The following is a 26,286-nucleotide window of genomic DNA, read 5'->3' as shown; positions in this document are numbered from 1 at the left end:
TGTATTGTTTGGACTGTTAATGCACCAATTTGTAAATATTCAATAGAATTTGGACATTTACACCCCTTGTCTAATATGTCTATAGGCATTTTTCTTCATTTTTTATGATCTATTACTTGATTCATTTAACTATTTGCAGGCATGCTAAGGCAGCTTATAGGACAGAACATGAAGATGCATGCATGTCAGAACAGGAGACAGAATAATACATGCACAATCAACATCGAGTACAGCATGTACATTTACAGTAATTTTGGACTCCTTATGTAAATTGATTCATTACTTGAATATATGAACACGGTCAAACTTTAGAGGGTTAAGCAATCTGTTGCGGGGTGATTAGATAAGCAATCAGCAAACAAGCACAAACTACATAGACCAAATTGTATACATATGTATAAAGGTCTACCATGCACTCACACACACATGCATGAACATATTATGTTACTCCATGTGAGCAAGCAGTGACATGCTTAGTTTTGTGGGTATGCATTTTTCTTATCTCTGGCTTAATAAGTCTGCATTTTACTGTTGTATTGGTTACTACCCTGTATCACCTACTTCCCTTGAGAGGGAAGGTTCAAAGGTTTATTGCATGGCTTGTATAATTCCTCTGGAATTCTTCAATCAGATCCATAGAACTAGCAGCCATGTCCAAGATCACAGAGCTCCAGGGACAAAGCTGTGAGTAAACACTTAAATCTGCTTGTATAGGTGATTTTCAAATATACACATGACATTTGAAGAATAAAACAGCACTGAGCTAAATATTACCTTTATTAGAAATCTGTGTCGCAAGTTACTCTTAATATTTAAAAGTGGGCAACATCAATACATGGTAATGAAAATGCAAAATTGCTTTGAGTTAAGTAATTCCTAAATTCTGGACTGAGTCAATGAAAAACTCAGGTACAAATTAAAAATCTAAGATTAGGGATTTGTTGCATCTTGGTGTATCATTGTAAAATAGAGCGTTCAACAGCTTGAAAAATAAAAATCCTAGCACACAGTCCCATATAAATCACAAATAACACTTTACACTGCTACTCAAGCAAGTCTTTATGGTATTTTCTTGCACTTCAGAATCACTCAAAATCAGAGCAGCATTTACAATTTGACATGTTGGCATTCTCCATTATTCCTACTCCATAGACTCCTGCTGAATCAGAGTTAGTAAAAGAATTTGCACAATGTCTCATTAGAAGCTTTTAGTCATTCTCAGTTGTTCACTCGAAGAATTGCTGACAGGTTCCTGCACAGTAAAAACGAGAAGAACATAATTTAAAAAGATGTGCATGATTATGACTGAACTGAATTTCAATAAGTTCATACACAGTACCTGCATGCTGATATTGTGTTGGTGTCACAAAGAAAACAATCTTATGAAATAACACTAAGTTCCAAACAAGAAACTGTTGCAATTGTGGTTATCTGAAAAAAAGGAAAAATACAAAAAACAGCAATCTTTGAAGTTGTTTTCCACTACAATTCTGAGCTTGTCAGCGTTGCTGTTTTCTTTACAAAAGACTCAGTCTTGACTGCAGCTGTTGGAAATGACAGAAATACCAACCCTTAAAATGGTATCACACATCCAGGCATAATTTGCAGTGCTGTTGTAATGCCTTTGTAAACTTAAATGAACACTGTAAAAGCCTATGTTGGTTATCTCTCAACTGCACATTCCCATTTTTATTGTCTGTTTTACCTGTGTCATGGGAATTAACCAAAACCTGATTGGTCACAATAACAGTTCACACTGTCACCAAACTTGATATTCTGAAATGAGCTCAGCATGGGGCTTCAAATTGCACCTGTGTAACTTTCATACATATTTTACTGTCCCAATGTTACAGAAATATGTTAGTAATGAACAGGAATTGGTTAACACAGAAGCCAGCAGATGGTGCAGATGCTATACTGGTTCCATAGAGTAGATAATGTTCATTTCACAAAATCATTCTGTAAACTCTTGTAGAGTTTGAATGTTTGATGTAAAGATGTAAAGATCGTATTATCTCCTCTCTCAGTATCCAGCAGGCAGCGATGTCCACAAGCCAGTGGGCTAGAGGGCTTGGCACCTTTGGTCACCTCTGTGGAGGAAACCCCTGACCCCATTCCCACTACCATCAAGGGAACTATTCCAACCTGGATTAATGGGAGCTTCCTGAGGAATGGTCCTGGGAAATTTGAATTTGGGGAAAACAAGTAATTGATGAACATAACATTAAAACCACTAACAATATAAAGCACTGCTGATAAAAACATCCAATAGGTGCATCTTGGCTTTAACTTGGATGTCACTTTGACATTTTCCACCTACATTAACAGTGACTACTTCACCAGTAATGACGTTACCTACGTTACCTTACACATACAGCCTGCTGAAAAATTAAATGCCTTTTTTCCTCGCTCAGGTACACCCACTGGTTCGATGGCATGGCCATGATGCACCGGTTTCACATCTGTGAGGGCAATGTCACTTACAGCAGCCGCTTCCTCAGAAGTGACTCATATGTCCTTAACTCAGAGAAGAACCGCATTGTGGTCTCAGAGTTTGGGACATTAGCCACGCCTGATCCCTGCAAGAACATCTTTTCACGTTTCTTTTCACGCTTTCAGCTTCCGAGTATGTTTTTCTTCTAAATACAGTGCACATTTTCATGAGACATCTTGTGCAATAGCAGTGAAATCGTATTTATAAAACCATCAAATCATGCAAGGATAATAAGGTAGTGGGACCAAAGTACCAAAAACAAAGTAGAAAATCTGACATGAATTCAGAGAAAAAAAAGTATACATGCTGATTTTACTCCTCAGTTCTCAAGTTCTTGACTGTATAAGACATGTTCTTCAGACTAATGAAAGCTGCTACATTTTTTTGAGTCAAAGGGAACTTGAATCCCAATTTGTGTGTATATTGTGAAGGAAAGATCAATCTGTAAGATGACATAAAGCCTCTAAAAAGTGAAGGCGAAAATAATTGATTTGAAAAAGTAGTTTCCAGTGATGTCTGTGAGAAAGATGAGTCTTCCTGAAATGCTATATGTTCCTGTCATCCATATGTGTGAACAGAAACCACAGATAATGCTAGTGTGAACTTTGTCAAGTACAAGGGAGACTATTATGTCAGCACAGAAACCAACTACATGAGAAGAGTGGATCCACAAAGCCTGGAAACGAAAGAGAAGGTATCAAACTAAGATTATATGAAAGTTTCTTTTTAAAGCTGACAGGAGTTTGACATGATGAGTGATTACAATGTGATTTCTATTTCTCGAAATAAGGTGGATTGGAGTCAGTATGTAGCTGTCAATGCAGCTACAGCTCACCCGCACTATGACCGCGACGGGGCCTCATACAACATGGGCAATTCCTTCGGCAAAAGTGGTAAGCTTGTTTATCTGTTTGTGTAGTTTTACCCACTGACCCGTAAATGTCTGTATGCTCACCCACAAGAAAAGAAGTCCTCATCCTTTTTTTACAATAACAATCTGATCTGATGAAGATGCTTTCAGTGACAGTACACTGATCCCCCTAACTACCAGGTGACCCAAAATCTGTCAAAAGAATGTCTCAATTCCTCAATAAACAGAAAAGTCACAATCTCAAGTGTGCATGCTTGTGGTGAATGTATGTTGGATGGATGCAGGGTTCTTCACTTCACATTTTGAGGTGATTTCTTTACCTGCATTTTCTTGGTGACTCACACATTAAATTGATAAATTGTCTGATAATAATCTTTACTTGTTGTTCATTACCCAATGCACTTTACTGCAAAAAGAGTTTATTAATCACATGTAACATATCTTGCCTTATATATGTGTGACCAACCATATTCTGTCCTAACAAATACTGTGCAACAGTATGAAAACAAAATGTGTTTTTGGACCTATTCTAGGTTGTTTTTACAACATCATCCGTGTGCCTCCTCCTGAGGAGAAAGCAGCAAAGGAGGATTCAGCAGACCTGAGTGGTGCCCAAGTTATCTGCTCCATCCGTGCAGCTGAACCCAGAAAACCTTCATATTATCACAGCTTTGGTGAGATATGCTTGAGCATTACAAGCAGCTCCTTCTTTAAGTTGTCCGCATGCTGGACAAATATTGAATGGAATTTAATAAATTCTGAAAGAGTTTTTGCTTTTTGGCTGCACTATCAGAGTGAATCTCCTTCAATGAAACATTTTTGTGCTTACATAGTATTAATTACTGATTTGAATTCCATTCGAGATTAAGATGCCTTTTTTTTTACTCCCTCCAATCCACATTCAATACAACTCACTTTTCTCTTGTATTCTCTCATGAAAATATGGAATCTGATGACAAGACACAGGATGTGAGGTTTTTTGCTATATAAATTCTAAAAGGAAAGGCAGCAGGATAAAAATAATTAGCATGTTTGCGTTTTGTTTATCTGGTTGTAGCTCCATCTTTACATGTCTCTGCATGTTGTTTCCTCTGTATCTATAAATCATTTAGAATTTTGACAATGACTTATACACAGTTATATTCAATGAAAGAGGCTCTGCTCTCACTCTGGTTCCAACACAAACAAAATTTGGGCTGTGAGAACCAATCCCCCTGATATACAAACATGTGAGCATGAACCTCAGTAAAGTCAGCAGTATCAAAAGCTTAGCACATAATGTGGAGGCTGGGGCAGTGGAGAAAGCTTCGGCAACATTTGCACAACTCCATTGGTAGAGTAATAGTCAGAGGAGTGAGGTTACACAAAGTGTGATTGAACGTTACAGGTCAGCTGATACCTTAGAGGACAGTCAGCCTAAGCAAATGAGGCCCTATTCTATGACTAATCTAACGTACCATTGCTCCATTTGTGTTTGGTTTTTTTTCTCTTTTTGCATTACACCAACTCACTTATCACATGTCAGTCAGCATTTCCAGCAGACCACCACTGGTTTTACTAGACCTTCAGGCACCAGGAAATCACAAATGCCATGAAATATTGTACAGTTTTACAAAGACACCTCATATTACATTTCTCAGCAGAGTTCTAGTAGATGGGAGGTTAAGTGCAGCACCAGTTTTACATGTTGATTTCTTCATTTGCAAGAGCAACATTTTGGTCCCCCTCAGTATCCCCCTCAGAAACAGAAACACAGAAAAGGTTAATGCTGTGGCAAGAAATATTTCATTTGCAATGACCTCAGTAGATGTGACCTCAAAAACCCCAAGCAGTTGAGGGCTTGAAAACTTAGCTTTCTGTTTACAAGTCTACACATAAGTGACTACAGAAACTCTGCTGACAGGTCAAATGACCTGGCAATAATTTGACAGTAGCTATTCTATTGTAAATGAGTAATATTTGTTGATTGCTCAACACTATTTTGAAAGATAACAAAGACAAAGGATTTATCTCATTAGGACACACTCATTAGGAAGTCTGTAGTTTACAAGCTTGATGAATGAAATGGTAAATGAAATGTGTCAGTCATGTGTTTTTTAATGACTTTTCCTCTCACGTGTGTCCTACTTTATAGTTATGTCGGAGAACTATATTGTCTTTGTTGAGCAGCCAATCAAGATTGACCTGCTGAAGTTCATGCTGTACAGGATACAGGGAAAGAGCTTTCATAAAGTCATGTCCTGGGAGCCTCAGTATGACACCATCTTCCACCTGGTCAACAGGCACACAGGCAAGGTGTGTTAAAATGTACTGACCTCTAAAAGCCATGAATTTCAAGAACAATTATTTTTCAAATTGTTTGCACACTTAGCGTTACATTTTTTTATGTAGTAAAACTTCAGGGTGAAAAAGCAGAAGTAAAAACCAATGAATCTTCCAAAATTTGAAAATAAAATCCCCAACAACAGAACAGAGGCTGCGAGCTGAAGCAAATGTGTTAGTAATAAAAAGTAATATTGCTCAAATATATAAAAACAATTCCTTATCTTGCTTTTCAGAAATCAGGACATGCTTTCTCCTGTTCACAGTAACAGTAACTTGAGTGACAAAATTAAGCATGCAGCCGTATTTACTGTGTGTACAATAAAGTGTGAAGCAGGAAACATGCAAACACACCCAGGCTGCTAAAAAGTGAGAACCGAAAAAGGGAAACTGCACGGTGATCTCTTCATGCACGATTACATTTTTTCCTTATTTATTTTGATGAAGTCACACTCGGATGGTGTAGCCTTTCCCCATGCATTGTTCTCTCAATCTCTCAAATTCTCAATTTTTTCGCCTCATTACACAGAACATCCATTAAGCATGCAAACTAAGAAAAAGTTAAGGTGCAACATAATATCATGACAGGGAAGGTGCTTTTCTTCAAACTTTAAAAATAGCACAACTACAACTTTGTTTGTCCAAAAGCTTTTGCAACCCTGGATTGTGCTCTTACTTTCTGAGTCCTCACTAGTTGATGTGACCTGTCCAACAGGAGAGTGAAGTGAAGTACCACGCGGCACCAATGTTCACCCTGCATCAGATCAATGCTTATGAAGAAAATGGGTTCTTGATTATGGACATGTGCTGTGGGGATGATGGTGAGATCATTGGGGACTTCACCCTGGAGAACCTACGACGAGAGTCGGGAGAGGAAATGGACAAGGTGAATTACTTCAGTTTGCAGTGAGCAGCTCAGCTAGATGTGCTGGCTTACAAAATTACAACACAAATATTTTCATAACATCATGGTTCAGGTGGTATGCAGTACAACACATCATAAATCCTAAAAATGAACCAGCAATGTAATTGCAATGCAATCTCTGTTTCTTGTGCACAGGGTATCAAATTGGATCAAATAATCTGTTTTTTTTCTTTAACTTGTCAGTTTCTGATAAATAAAGCTTGTGAAAGAGTTTGTGATTTCAATATGAAAGAATGAATTACTTCAATCAAAACACAGACCCTTTTTTTCGTGTCAATATTTTGTAACTGTTTAGATTTGATTGCTCCTGTGGTTGGATTGCACCTTTTATCCCAAGGAACCACACACGTTACAGTTTTTCATGTTTGTCTGATTTCCTTTGGCAGTTTTACAACTCATTGTGCAGAAACCTCCCAAGGAGATATGTTCTGCCTCTAAATGTGGATGAACAAACTCCTTTGGACCAAAACCTTGTCCCTCTGTATATCTGTAAAGCCACAGCAAAGAAGACAAAACCTGGGAAGGTAGGATTATACAGTATTCAGATTGACGTATGGTTATTGCATTTTCAAAGTAATATGTTGAACTGTAAAGAATCAGGCCTATAATCATGGTAAATACAGCCAGTTCTCTCCCAAACACTTTGTGCAATTACCCAGCATGAAGAGATACTTAAGTTACATTCTGCAAGACAGTAGTTTTCTGACTTAAAGCAGAAAAGAATAATGTCCTCCATGAAGGTGCATAATAGCCTTTCAATAGTTTATGTGTGGGCTACACACACGCTGGCTGTCCACTGTGTTCATATGACACAATAAAACTGAAATACTGAAAGAAAAGCTGATAGTTTAGTTGTCATGACTACCTGAGTGGTACTGTGCTCATTCTTAGTTCTCAGTTGTGTTGTGAACAGGTTATAGCTGAAAAACAGCTTTCAAAGAGTTCTGGCTACTATTTACCTGTAGATAAATGAAGATTGTTTCTTTAAACAGATTTATAACTGACTTTTAGATAATTTTTGAAAGGAATCTTAATTAAGGACTGTTCAGAATCTCATGCTGGCACCCTGGCAAGACCGACATTGTTTTTTTTTGCTTTTGTTTATTACAACCACAGCCCAGCAACTACAATTAAATTAAATGAGTTGGTGGGCATCAGTTTCTGCCGAGATTGTGAAAAATTCACTGTTCTATATTAAATCCTGACTCAACAGGTTTACATGACCCACGAGGAACTTCATGATGATGAGCTGCTGCAGTATGGTGGCCTTGAGTTCCCTCAGATTAATTATGACAGATACAATGCCAGATCTTACCGCTATTTCTACGCATGTGGCTTTGGACACGTCTTCGCCGACTCCCTGCTCAAGATGGATGTCCAAACCAAGGAGCTTAAGGTTCTAAGTCAATCAAAGAATGGATAGAGTTATTCACTGTTAACTGGGCTTAGTATTAGCACATCAAAGTTATTCTGGCAGCAGGAGGTTGCAAGTTGGCTTTCTATCATGAAGAAGCTCAGAGTAAAGGTATGTTTGTGTAATCTCCCTTGTCTAGGTGTGGCGTTATCCTGGCTTGTATCCGTCTGAGCCTGTCTTTGTAGCTTCGCCGAACGCTTTTGAGGAGGATGATGGAGTGGTCCTGTCAGTCATCATCACACCTAGAAAAGTAATTTGACAACATAAATACTGCACACATACGCAAAAAGTAGCAGCTTTCAGTATTAATCTAAGTGACATTAGTTTGACAACAAATATCTTGGTATCTGTGTACTGTGACATTTAGAGTATAAATATATGTATAGCAAAGATATTGATATTTGCTTTCTGTATGCTTATGCACCTTCATATTTTACACTGTATAGAGAGGACAAATACTTTTGTTATCACTGTAGTGATCAGGATGCTCTGTGACTTTCTTTGTATCACACACTTAATATCTTCTGTATCTTTTTCAAGGAGAATAGTACTTTCCTACTCGTTCTGGATGCCAAGACCTTCACTGAGCTGGGCAGAGCCGAGGTCCCTGTCAATATCCCATATGGGACCCACGGAGTGTTTAACATGATGAGTTGAATGTGCCGCTCTTTGCAACTCTGTGGCAAATTGTTGAAACTAAACTAGCAACAGGACATTTTTCCACAGGATAGAATGTCTCTTTGTCATTGCTTATAACACTCATGTGCTATAAAAGACAGAGAATAAGAAATAAGAGCAGGGAAAAACTGAAGTCTCTCTATGTTTCTGCCTCTTTGATAGGAATTGATGCATTTCTTCACTGTTATCATACTGCAGTTAGAAAGATGGCAATCTTTTGGAGACTAACATGGCAGAGAGCCCAGCATGGCAGTAGTACACTGATAAAGTTTTTACTATGCGCTCTTTTAAGAATTTGAAATAGCTTTTTACACAACAGGCTGAACACCATGTTGATTGTACATACTTAGAAGGTATTGTATTTTAGGTGGACAACAATACATTGAAATCAATAAACACATTAAAATGAAATTTGTTTTCTTTTTTCTGTTCGTGTTTTTTCATCATCACACCACTGGAAACGCTATAGTCCCAGGGAGAAAAGAACAGCACTTAGGATACATAAAAATGCATCAGAGGAAATTCAATTTCTGTCAAAGTAATGTGATAGAAATGGACATTGTCTGAAATGCCTGGAAAACAAATGGATCTAACTGGTCGATAGTCTCCAGAGAGTCTACCGGGGTCACATTATGATTTTGTGTTCGCCACTGAAAACATCCCAAAACAAAGTAGTTGTACATGAAAACAATTAAATTCAGGACCTTGTATGTGAACAATAGAATGCGTTCTATGTTTTGAATTGTGAGCAGAACAGAACACAGGCTCAGTCCATTTGTGAAGTTGAATTTGCTGTATTTGTTACTCTGCCATCTACAGGATTAATTTTACTGATGCTTTTTTCATTGGTCATTTTCCTGCCTGCATTGATTTGAATGGAAACCAAGACATTTCAGAGATAGTACGACTCAAGAATATGTTATGATTTTAGTGTTTTTGTATTTCAAATTTGACTTTTAGTCAAGATTTTTTTGCCAGTAACTTTTAGATAATTCACAATAGAAAGTCCTAACCTTAAATAAAACATAATTAAATGATATAAGCAGGGAAAAGTTGCATTTTTAGCCTCTCTTATTACTTGGAACTAATTGAAACAGAATGGAATAGAGCTATAATGTAATGATTAAATTACTTTAACTCATACAAAGAGTTCTATTCCATCATTGGGAAATAACTAAACTTGTGTCTCTGTCTTGCTCTCTGCTTAACTCTATCTCCTAATGAATATGCTGTGCAGGTTTCCCAAGATACACATTAATTAGCCCGTAATTCCTAATCTAACCAGTCATGCTTAACTTCTGTGAGTGCTTGCATGTGTGTGCTAGTGTGTATTGTATGCTTAGGTTCATTAGTACTGTTTCCAAAGGGTGTGACACGCAGGGAGAAGCCTGTTAACCTTTGCTCTCAAATAATTAACAGACTAGATTGTGAGTCAGCCATTCTTTCCATCTGCAAAGCTTTGACAGGGTTGCCTAACATTATTGTAATTTAAAGAAATGTTGGATGGAACATCAAGCATGGGGATCAGTGGCTCCTTCTAGGTGTTTGCCTGGATATCTATGACTTTGATGGCCAAATGTGTTGGACTCAGCTGGTCCAAGCTCTTATAGTGGTTAATCACTCTGCCAACTGCCACTGTGAAAGACTCACACTGTAATACAACATGCATTTTTGTAAGCAAGTTGGTCTGTTACGATTTCAAGGTGGCAATTTCAGACTGTCTAAGCTCTTATTTGACCATGAGAGTAAGCCTCAGCTCGTTCTGGAGCCCCCCTGCTGTCCCACTCAGCAAAAGTTATTGCACTGAGGCTTAACTTTGACTGTTATCTGTATCATTATTTCATATCCCATGAATTTATAATGATACTATCTATATTCAGCATATTAGACACACTTCTCAGAGACAGCAAGTGATTTGTCTCCGTGGTGAGAACAGTATCTTCTATATCCAGAATTGTCATCCCCTACTGTCACGGTTTTGAGCCATCTTATGGCAGCACAGCTATCTAGCATATAGATTATGTGCGTCCCTGTGTGTGACTGTCTGCATTGTGCTCTCTCTAGTGCATATAAGTATATGTTAATTAATGAAAGAGCATACAATAAGGATCCTTACAAATATATATGTTTCTCTGTGGACTCTGTCTAATTGCACACATTAAAAAAAACACAAATGTTTATGAAGTCAGAATAGAGCAATTATATACCCACAGAGCTAGGAAATATTGCAATGTCAATGAGAATAAAATCCAACTTCAGACCTGACAAAAAGGAAAAATGCAAGGGGAGAGTTTTTCAATGCTGCACAATTTGAACAGGCATAATGTGTTGTCTCAGTTAGAAGTCATAATAGAAGTTTTGCTCTTTTACTCACAGTGTGTGCAGCTAATGTTTCTCCTCAAGTAGATTTCATGTCTTTTTCTGTGATAGATATTTACTTCCTTCTGAGTCTTCTTCCACTGTAAACTTTGTATAGAACTAATCTTAATTGAGAAAAGACTTGAACAACTCTGTGTTCTCTGCCAAATGAAAAAAAATCAGTTTGGTCTGGTACTCCAAATAGATGCTTGAATTGAAAAACTTGGAAATTTGAGTTGAATACTGAGAAATAGACTTATAAACCTCTATATAAGCAGCACTAATTCAGGACAATTGGAGCATAATCATGGTGGTGGATGATTCCATAGTGTCTTCATAATACAGCGACATCAAACTCGGGGGACAAGAGCAAGCCTTGGCCAATATACGCAGAATGAGTCTGTTGCTGCCGTTACAATGGTGAGCTCTTTTCCCTCTTGGAAAGATGCCTGGGCTGACAGTCAAACATCATTATGAGCCAGTGGCCATGCAGTTTATCACTGTCACAACCTCTAAATGGAGACTTTGTTTTCAAGATTTGCAAAGATTTATGACATTCTGGGTACTATTTAAGCAACGATGCACAACAAAGTCAGATTGTTTGATGCAAAGCCACTTGAGAAATGGCAGATTTTGCTGGCTGTGTGTTCAGCTATTTCTTCTGAGCACTAATTGGGCCTATAATAGACATAGAATTAGTCCCCCCCTCCTTTTTTTTATCCTTCTTTCAATCTGAGGAAACACACATAACATGTGAAGTGTTAAGATAACACTGAAATGAATGGTAACATTTTCATCATAATTTGCTGTGCACTTATGAACTCTATGCCCAAAAACCATTTGCACATTTTGATTGGGTTGCTGGAAAGAAACCCTGATGTGATCCTTTCTTGCTAAATTGTTGAATAATAGATTCACCGTGTGATAGCAGACTGAATTATCTTACTGTGAGTGTATATACCACTGTTTCCTCCTAATTCATCCCTTGGGGTGTTGCAGTTGTAGCCCCAAGTCTCCAACAGCTGAATACTGAACAGAGATGTAAAGACTCCCCCTATAAGATAGATAGTAATCGCGTAGGAATTATATAATGAATCACAGTAATCATTTCACAGAATGTTGACTTTCACAGAAAACCCTCTGAAAGTGAAACATCTAAAAAAAAAAAAAAAAAGCAATGCAGACCAAGTGAGGTCACTGTAATTTCACATGCTGAGAACCCCCCTCCCACCCAGCCGTTAAATGATAAGATTGTGCCGATTTAACTGTAGGGTAACATTTATTATTGGGTCTTTCTGTGTGACCGTGTGTTCCACGCTTTCCAATGGGAACACCTACCGGCAGCGCCCTCTGCTGGTCCGCAGAAGCTGCTCTTTATAAAGTCCTGTGATGCCTCGACACGCATGCAGTCAGTGAAAAAGGAGCGTTCACTCCTTCCAGAGGAGCGCACAGCTTTGCGAGGGAGCCAATATAGTGAGAGAAAAGAAAATCCAGTCAGCGATTTGCTGCACTTTCAAAAGAGTTCTTCCGCCTCGTAAGATATTTTTCGCATAAAGAGCAGGTCGTTTTAAGGCAGTTTAAAGACTATTTTGGGGACAAACTGTTTATAAGGGGCGAGAGGAAGGGGCAGTCTGCGCCCTATGATGCGGACACATCAAGTCTCAGTAGTTTGTCGGTATGAACGCAGCACAGACGGACCCTAAGAAACAGCTTTGATGGATTGACTAAGTGATTGATTGTTTGATTGCATTTGATCTTTCTTTTTTTTGTTTCAATAGCAGGGGATTTTTCTTGTGAGTGTGTCGTGGTTAGTGAAGTAGTCCAAAGAATTGTGGATTATCATCTTACTGGGCGTCGAGATTTTTTCTTTTGGGGGACGCTTGTTTATTTTGCTTTTGAATGAGGATATTGTTTTTTTACAGTTAGCTTACGCCTGGGTCAAGGATCCGCAGAAAGGAATTAACCTTTCAAAAGGTGGAGATAACAGTGTGATTGGACCCCCACTCATTATGAAGTCTGACACTGTGTGGATGTGCGTTTGCATCTTTCTTCTGCTCTTAGGTAAGAAGTGGTATGTGGAAATAACGTGCAGTTGCAGTTGTGTACAAATTGTGATTTTTGGGGGAGATAATTCAGGACATCGTTAGTGACCATGGGGTACGGGGAGCATCTCTGGAATGTGATCATTTTTATCTTCCTCGACCTGTTTATCATGAACAGTGAAATTCTGAAGGTCGTTCATTTAATAATCGATTGATTCGACCAGATCATGTTTAATTTCAAATATAGCAACAAACTGAATTTATATGTGAGTCTATGCATCAATAGCTTTCACAGTATCTCACAAACATCCACAGCTTCCACAAAAGGGAGTAAAGGGCTTCTCGTTGTAACAACGCAAAGCTTGCAATTTAAAAGAGAAATGTCTGAATCAAGTTTTTTTCCCCCTTTTTTTGTAAGTGACACACTTGAGTTTGGTTAGTTGAATATGACAAAAATCAAGCACCACCACGTTTATCAGTCCCACCATATTCACTGAGATCACCTGCGCACACGTTCAAAGGATCTAAAAGTCAAAGTAATTTTACCGTTAACTTAATGCAACTCTGCTCATAGCCGTTGCTCCCGGAATGATGTACACCGTATTTTCTGTCCAGCTCAGTTCACAATGTCACCGCGAGGGGTCTCTCTTGTCATTTCACAAGAACTGTCTATACTTTGGGTTGTGTGCGTTTGTGTCTAGACTCCTGTCAAACGGCAGCACCTGAGTTTCTGCTCTATTGATCACTGTTTCCCCACTCTATCAGCTCATTTTCTGCGTATCTAGATTCAAATAAAGTGCAACCGTTGATTAAGTATTCCTCTGACGTGAGATGATTAGATACTTTATAATGACTGAGTCCTTAGGTTAGATCTAAGAATCTTGGAGTAGTTTAGTTTCTTTCTTTAGTTGCAATAAAGTAAATGCAGATGAGAAAAATTAACTCAAATTAAATTCTAGTAATAAGTAATAAGACCCCAAATACAGGTTTTCCATACTAATCTGGAGCAGGAAGAGATTAAGTGGCAGTCTGCTAAATTGTGCTTTACCATACCTGGACAGTCATAGGTCATCACATTTTTTGCTTGTTGCATGAACAAAACAAACATGAAAGCAGGTTCATCATACATGCATTTGCAAGACACTCATGCACAATCATTTAAACACAAAATCTCTTAACCACCTTTCTATTGTCAACCCCAAATCTATCTCCTTGTCTACACCTAGATGAGGAGACAAGCTCCTGGGGTGACCCCTCCGCTTTGTCAGTGTCCTCAGCCAAAGGGGTTCCAGAATCTCCAAACGGCGGGTCTGGACCCGAGGCTCAGCCAGAATGGGTGGATTGCATCCAAGCAAGTGACATGTGCAACCAAAACCCTTATTGCAGCTCTCGGTACCGGGTGATGCGCCAGTGCCTTGTGGGCAAAGAGAAAGAAGCCATGCTGGATAATAACAGGGAGTGCCAGGCTGCCTTGGAAGTGCTGCTGGTTAGCCCTTTGTATGACTGCCGCTGCAAGAGGGGCATGAAGAAAGAGCTGCAGTGTCTGCAGAACTACTGGACCATTCACATGGGACTCAATGAAGGTAAGAAGCAGATGTTTTCATAGCCTCAGAAAAAGTAGCACTGGTAACTGTGGCAATTTCAGCATCACTGCAGTTTCTTTGTCCAACTACATACAGTTGGTATTCAAGTGAAAATTCATGGGAAAATTAATAATAGCTTTTTTCAAGTTTTTTTTTTTTTTTCCCAGTTAGCTCATTATGAGCAATCTGGGACTGAACTGCCATTTCTTTAGTCCTGCATTCCCTCTGTGGCTGTGAACTCAGTCTCCATCATCATCATCATCATCATCATCAGTGATGTTATAACAGAGTATGTACTGCAGGGCTCTGCATGAGTCTGATGGTCAAGTACAACATGACATGCGCACAGCGAAATGCATGTTCACTGCTGCAGTGAATCATCTGTGGTTATAGCTGTCTCAGATAAATTAATGTATATTAATGTGTGTGATATATTTTGACATTTTTATAATAATCTTCTGCTCTCAAGATCCAGTGTGTTTTCCGAGCAAAGAGAAGCAGAATGCACTCCCTGGTCAGTTCTTATAGTCATACCCAGAAGCCCCTGATGAAAAATACATGCTTTACTATTTTCCTCACCCTCAAATGTAATGGAGCTGTAATGGGATTACATTAGGTGGACTTGTTATGGTAGACTTATTGGTTTTCACCTAAAGTGTTCCATTTTACCGTGTAATTAAGTTACAGTTGTAAGCATAGTGGTCCTTATGTGTCCACTTACGTAGGACATAAAATAGCACTCTTGTTGAAACATTGTAACCTTCTGGCTTTTACACTGCAATACAATTAAAGAACATAAAGCAGTTTGGATTTAGATTAGTTTAGGTCTTTTTTAAAAGATAGTTTTCCATTAAAACAAATCTAACTCGAGCTACTGGAGTGGCTTTACCTTCAAGACCATCCTAAAGGATGGATCCTGATCCAAGACTAGCATTTGGCAATGCTTATACTGGCGTTGTACAAGTCTCATAATATCAAATGTTGCTGTCATTTTAGATATTATAATATACTTTCCTGTTTTGAGACAAGGGGTAATAGTGGAAATGTCCCAAAGCCTTTGAGCTTTGAACATTCTGAGCTCATGTGTGGCGATCCATGAAATGATTCATCAGGCTGATTGCTCATAGCACCAGCTACACTTTGATAAACTGAAGCAAGCAAAGGCAGCATGACATAAGTGTAAGGGGAATGCAATGACATGGATGCTCCCCAGGCCCTCTGTCGTCCTTATCTTCCTCCCTCTTTCTAACTCTTTGTAATGATCAGTCTGTTCTTCCTTCAAACTCTCCTCTCCTTTCCAAAGATAGCTGCAACAGTCAAAGTGTTTGTGATTGGATGCATCATATAAGTTGTCTGGCTGTCAAGGACATAATAATACATTTTGGCCTTCAAGTGTTTCTTTCTGAGGAGTCCTCTTCAGCAATGCCCTGTTTTTGCCCTGTCACCCTTGGAGATATAACCCGCTTTAACACAAACAACAAGCTCTTACAGTGAAGCTCTAATCTAATCACGATCCATTGTGCAGTCAAGCAGCCTTTTGTTAACTGGAAACAATCTACGTACAACATCCATCTCTGGAAGCAAACAAAAGGCTGAATCCCACCAGACCCTCTCAAAATGATGCTAAAACACTTTAAAAATCATTTGTAGACATAGCAGGAAGGTTTTGATTTACAGTCCTTGTTAGGTCAGATGGCGTGTAATGTAGTTTTGAAAGTTGAATTTATGCCAAGGTGTTGAGATGAAGGGCACAAGAGTGGAAGACACATGAAGACATAAGGAATTGGTACTGAAGAAAGTGGAGCTAGAATAGGACATCCGTTACTAACAGGCAGATGGAGGAGAAGACTGTTGAAGGAACTTGAAACTTTTACTGATGACGATGTGAGGAAAAACTAATCCTAACATTTTGTCAGTTCACTAAAGTCAGTATAGTGTATAAAGTGTTAAAAACTAAGAAAATAAGTCTCACCCTAGATAGAGCTCAGTATGTCTGTCATGAACCATAATTTTGAGAGCTAAACCTTTGTGTCTGTGAAGAGATAGCCCTTGAGCTGGGAGCAGAATCGGATTGATACAACATGCTGTTCCCAGGTCAGTTCTGTACAAACAGCACACAGGTGTTTCATCAGACGCAGTTAACCCTCAACCTTAGGTCCTATTCACACTTGACATGAACATATACAACATCTGTGTGCACATATAGCCATAAATCATCTCTTTTGAAAGGACCAACCAGTGGCAGGAGGCAATGTACTTTCCATGGCAAGTCTGATAAGATTTTTACTTATTTTGAGGACACAGTTCCAAAGAAATTTGATCATTACAGCCAAGACCTCCTCCAAATATTGTCTGAGTAAGCAACTGAATCACAATGTGTCCTCAGTTCATCTCTTATTCACACTTCTGCTTAAAGCTGAAGACCAACATAACTTAAAAGTAAAATAAGTAAAGTAAAAGTAAGATATTGTGTGTGACATTAGTTTGTATGGAAACACAAGCCATTGGCTTTTAAGAAGAAGAAGAAGAAGAAAAAGATGTTTCCTAAGTTTCAATTGCAAATGTGTATGTAAACTGCTCAAAAAAATAAAGGGAACACTAAAATAACACTTCGTAGATCTCAATGAATGAAATATTCCAGTTGAAAATTATTATTCATTACATAGTGGAATGTGGTGAGAACAAAATAACATAAAATGATCAATGTATATCAAAATTATTATCCTATGTAGGTCTGCATTAGGAATCATATTCAAAATAAAAAAAGGAAAATCACATTGCATCATGAGGCTCAGTAGTGTGTGTGGCCTCCACGTGCCTGTAGGATCTCTCTACAATGCCTGGGCATGCTAATGATGAGGCTGCGCGTGTTCTCCTGAGGGATCTCCTCCCAGACCTGGATTAAAGCATAACCCAACTCCTGGACAGTCTGTGGTGCAACATGGCGTTGATGGATGGAATGAGACATGATGTCCCAGATGTGGTCGATTGGACCACAATCACAGCCCTCTGGCCCATGGAGGGCTGTGCGGCCCTCCAAAGACATGCCTCCCACACCATTACTGACCCACTGCCAAACCGGTCATGCTGGAGGATGTTGCAGGCAGCAGAATGTTCTCCACGGCGTCTCCAGACTCTGCCACGTGCTCAGTGTGAACCTGCTCTAATCCGTGAAGAGCACAGGGCGCCAATGGCGAATCTGCCAATCTTGGTGTTCTCTGGCAAATGACAATTGCCCTGCACGGTGTTGGGCTGGAAGCACAAGATCCACTTGTGGATGTCGGGCCCTTATACCACCCTCATGGAGTCATGTTTCTGACAATTTCAGCCGAAAAATGCTGTTGGGTTGTTGCTCTCCTACGGCCCCCTTCACGTCTCCTAGTGTACTGGCCTGTCTGCTGGTATCTCCTCCATGCTCTGGACACTGTGCTGAGAGACACAGCAAACCTTGCCACAGCTTGCACTGATGTGCCATCCTGGATGAGCTGCACTACCTGAGCAACTTCTGTGGGTTGTAGACACCGCCTCATGCTACCTCTAGAGGTGAGAGCACTGACAAAATCAAAAAGTGACCAAAACATCAGCGAGAAAGGATGATAACAGAGAAATGGTCTGTTGCTAATTGCCTCTCATTTCCACCTGTCTGTTCCATTTGCACAACAGCAGATGAAATTGGTTCAAAATCCGTGTTTTTTCCTAACTGGACAGGTTGATTTTTCAGAAGTGTGATTGACTTGGAGTTACATTGTGTTGTTCATGTGGTCCCTTTATTTCTTGAGCAGTATATATATATATACTGTCGGTAAAATCAAATTAACCTTAAAAACCGTTTCTTTATTTAACTGTTTCATTGTCAAATCACTTATCTATTCACATCTTTGGAAAAGCTGGGAAAAGTGTCCTATTCCTGGTAATCTGATTACAAGTAAGCAGCACAGCCTCCACATGAGTGCCAGGACCCAAGGTTTCCTAGGAGGGCATTGCACTGCAACAGGATAATCAATTTAATTCATTTTGCCTGTCAGCGTTTCAATGCTGTGGCTGCGCTGAGTTTAGTTGTGGTTGCATTGGAAAACATCTCTTATTGATCGAAGATTGAAAGACCAGTTTTACTTACAGCTCATGAACCAAATAATCACAACATCAAGATATTCTTTCTGAAAGGTGCGAGAAGTAGAAATGTACATTTAAATAAAAATAAATATACATTATACATTTGTGCAGGGTCATGAACACTGCTTTTTTTCTGGGAATTCAGACAGTTTTAGCAGAGAACAAAAAACTTTTCATGTGTAAATGAAAGAATGAACACTTCCCGAACATCAAGCATGGTACAAGTGTGAGGGGAGCGTGTCCCTCAAAATGAAAACATCTGCATCTTTTATCAGGAGGATCTTTATTTCTCACATCAAATGGACTTTTCTAGAAAAAATAAAATGATGGAAATTGACCATGTATATCATTCCAGGATATGTACTAAGATATAGAAAATCTTTTGAATATTCAAAACATCCTTGGAAGGATTTGATTTTTCAAACTCACTAATTTGCTTCATTGTCTTTTCTCTCTCCACTTGTGATTAAGCTATTTGTGGTTGTATTTACACTGTAAGCTGAAGTAACAGTAAGAACTAATTATTATGAGGAATATTGAAGCGTGCCTCAGATTTAGTTTTATTTGATTTATTAATTTGTTCACACAAATGTTTGGAATGAATAATGATATATATGGACCATGTGGCAGACACAGAACCGCAGTGCTTGTTATTTTCTGTAAGATCTATTTTAACAACAAGATGGAATGTGGGATGTCAGAGTGATGGAGTAAAGCTCATGCCTAAAACCTCTGTGTTGCATAAATTGTGTGACATGCACTTCTCACGCTTTTGCTGCTCCCTCAGTTTGATAACTGAAAATGTCACACATTTTTTTAAAGCCGTCTGCCCAGAAACTTGAAAGTCAACTCAAACAACATTCACCGTAAAAATTGGTAAAAGGCTCTCAAGCTGCAGCGTGTACTCTGTGAGAAGTATATGTAAATTATGTTTATACTGGAAGGAAAATCACGGTTAAAGGTGCTTCAGAGTTGAAACTATGACTTGTCTAGGTGCTTACATTCATATACATTTAAGGAGTAAACTATATACTAGATGTGTGGTATATTGTTTTTGACAGTGTAGTGTTGTTATAGAGTTATAGAGTTTCTCACTAATAGAAAATGCAAGATTTGACCCACAAATTGTCATGATAACTAAGATTTTGTAATAATTTAGATCTAGCAAAGCTTCTAAACACACATCTGATGATAAATTCTTCCTCAGTAAAGACAATAATTTAACATGCAGAAACACTATTCCACAACGCTTGTATCATCAAGCTTGCATCAAAAAAAAATCTCCGGCTATAGCAATAACAACTGATATCACTGGTATGGAGCTAGCCTGCTGAAAAAGTTGCCAAATTTTGCGAAATGATGTCATGTACAAAGTGGCAAATCATATCATGCATATTTGCATTCTAGATTTAGTCAGTACTTCACATCTGTTTGCTTCTCTCCTACTCTATACTGTATGTCAATACAGCTGAATCGCAAATAAATCTTTTCCCATCCATATTTCAGTTTCTATTGGATTAAGTGGGTATAGAAAATGGATGAAGGGAGAGATTTCAGTTTCTGTTGTGAGGTGTGAACAAAAAATGGCCCATTAAGACTAGCTGTTAACATAATCAAATATTTCAAGACTGCTTTTAATTTCCTGATTTCTCTGTCACAACATAGCAAAATCATCATCTTAATAAGTTAAAGAAAATGTCTGTGCACTTTTTTGGCTTTATTGTCATGCATGATTGTCACCCAGACAGGAAGTTAGAGGTGATAGAATTACTTTGACATTTTGACATAGAGTTCATCCCCTAATGCACCATAGGGACAAAACTGCAAGCAGCTTACAGGTGCTGCTCTTGCTTCACTCTCCCACTGGCAGAGTAATAGACAGATGTTTCTGTAGAGGGTGAGAGACCTTTCTCTTGAGAGGCAACACTGGACAACAATTAGATTTGTCTCTAGTTGCTTTTTTGAAAAACATTTTTTTATATATATTGCTGGAGATCTAAAACGTTAATCGCCAAACTGGCAGCATAAGCCAGCTAGCATTAGCATTACTGTTTGCTCCTAATGATGGAAAATAGTTTTGAAGGTCCCTCCATGTTTACCACGCTGTTGAGTGCTTTGATGAACTTGCCCTTTTGTAACAGCATGCCCCTCCACTTCTGTGTTCTGAGTGTTAAAGTTTTTAGAATATCTTTACAGTAAACAGCAGCCTCCATGTTGTAACCTACACACTGAAAATGGCAAGTGCTGTTGAACATTTGGATCATGTATTAAAGCAGACCTGCTTGAATCTTTGTTTGAATGGCTGTGAGGATTACAAAGAAAATGTTTTATGCTGTATATTTTCCCACCTCTTCCACCCAAACATGTTCCCATTCAGCTACTTTACAAGGACACTGTTGTTTGTAGCATTATCTCAATCTTTCAACCATAATAGGCACTTCTTCTTGGTAGTTAGGACACAATATCTAGTATTAGGCTACCTGTAATTTTGAACACACTTATACACTAAAAACAACAAATGCAAGAAAAAGGGAGTGCAGTTTCAGAAACAGTATGTAGTACGTGTGTGTTGAAACCATAAATTCCTGCTGAGAAAACAATTATGGTACAGAGTGCCTCAATAGAGTGAGACAACTGTCACCAAGTGCTGCTTCATGTATTGTCCTGAAGTATAAACAGAAAAAGCATTTCAGGTAGTTGCAATCACAATCATACAGCATTTTAAATTCCAAAACAAATTGTTTACACACATGAACATGTTTTAATAAAAACCACCCATATCGATGAGGTGGGAGCAGTATTCCTACTCCATAACTACTGTATATTATTCCTTGGGGAACTGTACCAGACAGTTCTTTAAAATTACAATAAACAAATTAAGGGTATTCTAACGTATATTCTAACTTTAAATCTTTAGTAATAGTGACCTGTTCTTTGGGTTTTCTAAAGGGAAATGGCAGCTAAATTTAATGTGTCAATGCAGCCATCCTTGATGGATCATGGTGATTTCAGCCCTGAATGGGCTGGTGTGAGGCAGTGGGGTCTATATAGCAGTTTGAATCTATAAAAAAAAGTAATTACTAAGAAAGAATTATTGGCTGCTACACAAAGGGATATTGTATTGGTGACTATGGTTCTTTTTCAATTGTATCTTGAGTCTTGTGAATATAGCCTTGCTGGTTTGCAGGAGAATTGGTCATTCAAACGATAAGCTTCACTTCCAACATACCTTATTATATCGCCTTGGCTATGAAATGGCAACCCGGCTCTGTTAGCAGGAATCAAAGTACTTGCAAAGACTTTCAGAGGAGGTTAATTAGCTGAGATAACTTTCACTGCAGAGAGGACAGTATCTGGGTATGAAATCATGAGATTGCAAGTCAATTGTGTGAAATGTGTTACTTTTTCTTTCATTTTTTTAATGTCAGCATTGCAAAGGCAACCTGTTGATTCTGTTGCTCCATTATTTAAATACCACAAATAAGGCCTTAATGCTGAGATAAGTTGCATAATGTAATGTTATGAGAATGTTTTGCAAAGTATGGTAAACTCGGGCAAGGAAAGGGAGTAATGGAGTGAGTGTGAGGACAGGAGGTGACAACATGAGGTGAAGACAGGGGCAGATTAATGAGGAGGAGGGAGAGAAATTTAAGAGAAAGACAGAAAAAAAAACAAAGAATGAAAGAATGAAGGGAAGAAAGATAGAGTACATGCAAAAGTACATAGTATTCCTGGGTGAAATAATCATTACTATGAGAAATGGTAGCAGTCACTGGTCATTACCTTAGCCATCCACTGTCATAAGCAGAACATTTTTCCTGCCTGCCCTGTGTGTCAGGGGGGTACGGGCTCAGTAGAGGGAGCAGGCTCCTGCATGCTGAATATGTCCTCTTTGCTCGTTGCACTCGAGACCCATCTGGCACTCACCAGGTGACTACTTCGTCATCCGAGAAAGGGACTTGTCGATAGCTTCAGGACATGATCAATAATATCACTCAGTGTTCCTCTCCTTGTTGTTGTCATCCCTGTCACTACCCTTTCATCTTTCATCCTAGACTGTGAAAAGGATCAGTGAAATACTATGACAAACTCATGCTGTTTGTCCTTGTAAATCTGTCGAATGATTATCTATACTATAAGGTGAACTGGCTGAGATGAATCTTATTCACCATGTGGCTGGCATGAAGTGTGACAGAGCATCTGAAATAAGGGAGATATCTGGGTTTAGATTAGAATTTTTATAGAAAAGTGAGTTCACAGGCTCTCTTATCAGAGGTGAGACTGAGTGACGGGCCATTCAGCTTACTGAATACTGTCATGATGTGGGCATTAGGACTCACTCCTGTCAGAAAAGTTGGTATATGAATGAATGTGTAACTCACTCTCTGTAACCCTCTGCATCAGGATATGCCCTCCATGTGAGAGCAATAGTCATATTGTAACTATTTAAGTTGGCTCTTAAAATAGTTGCAAATCTATGTTATATTATTAACAACAGCAAAGAGAAAACAAACCAACGATCAATTTTTATTGGACATTTAGCACTTTGGTCCAAGTAAAGTGCAGATGTCATTAAGTGAGTTTGTAACATTTGATATTGATAGTACCTTTGCATAGCCAAAAGCTAAGCCAAATAAATTTCACTGCTCATCTTCTTGCTGTGTTTGCCCACCATGCTGCGCTGGAATGGAATTGTGACTGGAAATATTATTCTGAGCTAATCCAATATTCTATTTGTAAGGTTTGAAATTGAGTTTAAAATGTCAATATCACTGCAAAAGCTGAGCCGTTAACCAAATGTATGCCTATGTTCTGTAAGGACAATTTAAAAAAAAAAAATTTAAAAAAAGAAAGAAAAAGGAAAGATGCATTTGCAGTAACACACTGCCTTATCTTTGTTTTGTGGAAATGAGCACATAATGGTACGACATGGAGACAAAAGATTAAGGCATCTTATCCTAATATAATGAAATTGCGGTTCTTCTTCTTATAGATCAAAAGATCTGATTTAAAAGTTGTCTGGGTCTGTCGAGCTTGAACTTGGCAGACAGCTTGTTTGCAAACTTTGAGGGTTTTGACCGTTTGGTCACTTTTTGTTGGCAGCCCAGTTTGTGCCAGCAGGACTCTGGAGAAGACCTACAGCTGTGCTCCAGGCTGCTCAGGCTGTGAAAAGAGAACAGAATTCGCATTGTAATGTATTGTGATCAGATCATTTAGAACTAATATGTTTTATGTTGGGGGGGTTTCAGGTAAATGACGGTTATTGAAATGGACTTTGCTTTCAGCCATAAACAGTTTGCAAAGACTGTCACAAAGCATCAACAGGTCATTTCCTCATCTTTTTAAGAGTTTAACGTTATTGATAATGCACAGGAAAAGGCTGACTGGTCACAAAAATTGGCTTAATTATCTGTGCATCTATGGAAAATAAGCATTATTCTTCTCATGCTGAGATGAGGCGGAGACCCGGTTGTCTGTCTGAGCTAAGCCAGTCATGCCCCACTTTATCGGAGCAAATTACGTCAAACGGAACGTTAATTACAGCGATAAGTTGTTGCCCTTTGGCTTAAAACATCTTATACTGAACAGCTGGAAAAAAAATAATTCTATAACTTGATGAATCCATTATTGGGTCCGGAGTGACTGTCAAAGAGCTTTTTTCATAAGTAAAAGATGTCATACTGTGTGTGGTTTTTTTGGGGTTTTTTTTACAGCCTAAGTATGTATGGGATTTTTTGTCTGTTTTGCAATTTTATTATTCAATACCGATGTAATAACCATGCAAATAATTGTTTGAAACTCATTCACCACAGGCACTGCTTTGGTTCAGTATTATTGTATTATACAGTCACCATAGATACTGCAGTTCCACATAAGAAGTTTTATTTGTCTTAATGGTTGATTCCCAGTCGGTTGTGCTGGGACGTTTCTCCATACAAGAAGAGGCTGACTGAACAAAACGGTAAGCAACATCATAGAAAAGTGGTTTGCTTTCAGCAAAAGAAAAGCTATAATTTCTCCCATTTAGCCATGTACACTACCAACTGTTCTTACTGAACTGAGAGAATCATTATGTTATCCTCTGAAACATTTCTTTCTTTTTTGAAGTACACAACAACACTAAGTGCTGCTGAAAAAAGACTTGGATTGGGGGTTAAGGGGGTTCTTTGTCGAATAAGTGGTAGTCTTGAACTCAAACGCTTCAAAGCATTATAGCTTTTGAGGGTAATTGTTGTAATTAGACATAGTGGGTAATCTCAAGTTCTGCAGCCTCAAAATGCCCTCTCCCATGATAGAAAGATTCAAACCGGCATGAACTGGGCCATGCATAATACAACAACCAGGGAAAATAGAAGACATCTGAAAGCACACTGAGATATCAGTTCAAATGATAAAATAGAAAGACAATAACAATATATATGTACATATATGTAAATATTCAGTAATTTTGTTTCTAAACTTGTTTCTTCTTCGATGATTTAAAAAAAAATTGTTTCGTGTTATTCTTCCAGAAGTTTTACTGTATGTTATGTTATAATGTTATTATACCTTTCATGATTCTATTTGCTCATTGACTGCTTTTTTTTATCTTATGATTACAGAAACTCATTTTTCCACTTTTTTTTGCAAAAGAGAAAATCACCAAAAAAAAAAGCATATCAAGAGTACAACTGCACTCCAACCGCGTTGACTAAATTGAAACATTTTTAATGGACTTCTGCTTAGCCAAGCTGCTGCCTACAGTGCTGCAAAGTAGATTCACATATTCCACTATGGCATTAAATAGGTCATTAAGTGCATTCTATTTTACTTCTATTTTAATATATTATATATATCTTAATATATTTTTATATATCGTCTCTCATTCCGAGTAACCAACACAAACTAGATTTTTAAAAAAAACTTGGAAATAGATGCTAATTTGAAATGCTGTGACCTATAAACTTGTTGCATCTGTTCTTAAATTGTTATGTCAAATCTTGATAAAATTATTACAAATGTTTATGACAAGAAATATTGACGATGACAGAAAGAGAATACTTTCATAATGCATGGAAAGAACTAAATACTATGGCTAATGGTAATTAAGGAGATGCAGGACTTCCATCTATGGAGGCAGAGCAGTCTGATACAAACTGATTTCTCTGTTACAGTATGAGAAATATAGCAGGCATTTTCATCAGTTGTGATGTTCCTTGACAGGTCACTGGTCGCTGGTAGTTAAAAGTTGGCAGCTGTCGACAAATAAATATAAATCGGGGGGGTTATAGTGCAAAGAAAATGAATTACTCTTAGTTTTGGGATACATTTTTATCACAAGAGATTCAAATAAGAGAACAGCTTACAGTATGCTATTAGTGTTACCTTTTATAATGTCTGCAAATATTTTAAGGGTTTAGTTAAACGATGAGCTGAACATTCCTTGCTGAAGTTTATTCACTGGTGGGGGTGGAGCAAAAATCTGCTCCAGAAAGCGAGTTTTGTC

At 38.3% G+C, this 26,286-nt stretch overlaps 2 protein-coding genes across 2 annotated transcripts in view; both read left to right on the top strand.

Annotated features, from left to right (window-relative positions):
• Positions 1–2,421: 2,421 nt before the first annotated feature.
• On the top strand, positions 2,422–9,068 carry bco2l (beta-carotene 15, 15-dioxygenase 2, like). Its single transcript, XM_072386998.1, has 10 exons — positions 2,422–2,626; positions 3,073–3,188; positions 3,285–3,387; positions 3,899–4,039; positions 5,500–5,664; positions 6,413–6,573; positions 6,999–7,136; positions 7,826–8,008; positions 8,166–8,276; positions 8,567–9,068. The coding sequence occupies exons 1-10, from the start codon at positions 2,437–2,439 to the stop codon at positions 8,681–8,683; spliced, it is 1,425 nt and encodes a 474-aa protein (XP_072243099.1). The 5' UTR covers positions 2,422–2,436; the 3' UTR covers positions 8,684–9,068.
• Positions 9,069–12,473: 3,405 nt separating this feature from the next.
• Positions 12,474–26,286, top strand: part of LOC140310036 (GDNF family receptor alpha-2-like) — a 60,650-nt gene continuing 46,837 nt past the window's right edge. Inside the window, exons 1-2 of the mRNA XM_072388160.1 lie at positions 12,474–13,123; positions 14,331–14,687. Coding sequence (XP_072244261.1) covers positions 13,072–13,123; positions 14,331–14,687 — 409 coding nt within the window. The 5' untranslated portion in view covers positions 12,474–13,071. The remainder of the gene's footprint in view (positions 13,124–14,330; positions 14,688–26,286) is intronic.

Source organism: Leuresthes tenuis, unplaced genomic scaffold, assembly GCF_036924035.1.
Source record: "Leuresthes tenuis unplaced genomic scaffold, fLeuTen1.0.hap1 SCAF_6, whole genome shotgun sequence".
Classification (NCBI taxonomy): Eukaryota; Metazoa; Chordata; class Actinopteri; order Atheriniformes; family Atherinopsidae; genus Leuresthes; species Leuresthes tenuis.
This window is presented reverse-complemented; position numbering and strand designations above follow the sequence as displayed.

What these genes read in the sequence shown, in the direction of transcription:
- bco2l (XM_072386998.1), top strand. Translation starts at nt 2,437, where the DNA reads ATGGCCATGATGCACCGGTTTCACATCTGTGAGGGCAATGTCACTTAC. An exon ending in TTCACGCTTTCAGCTTCCGA is followed by an intron (nt 2,627 to 3,072) that starts GTATGTTTTTCT and finishes ATGTGTGAACAG; the next exon opens with AAACCACAGATAATGCTAGT. An exon ending in TCCAAACCAAGGAGCTTAAG is followed by an intron (nt 8,009 to 8,165) that starts GTTCTAAGTCAA and finishes TCCCTTGTCTAG; the next exon opens with GTGTGGCGTTATCCTGGCTT.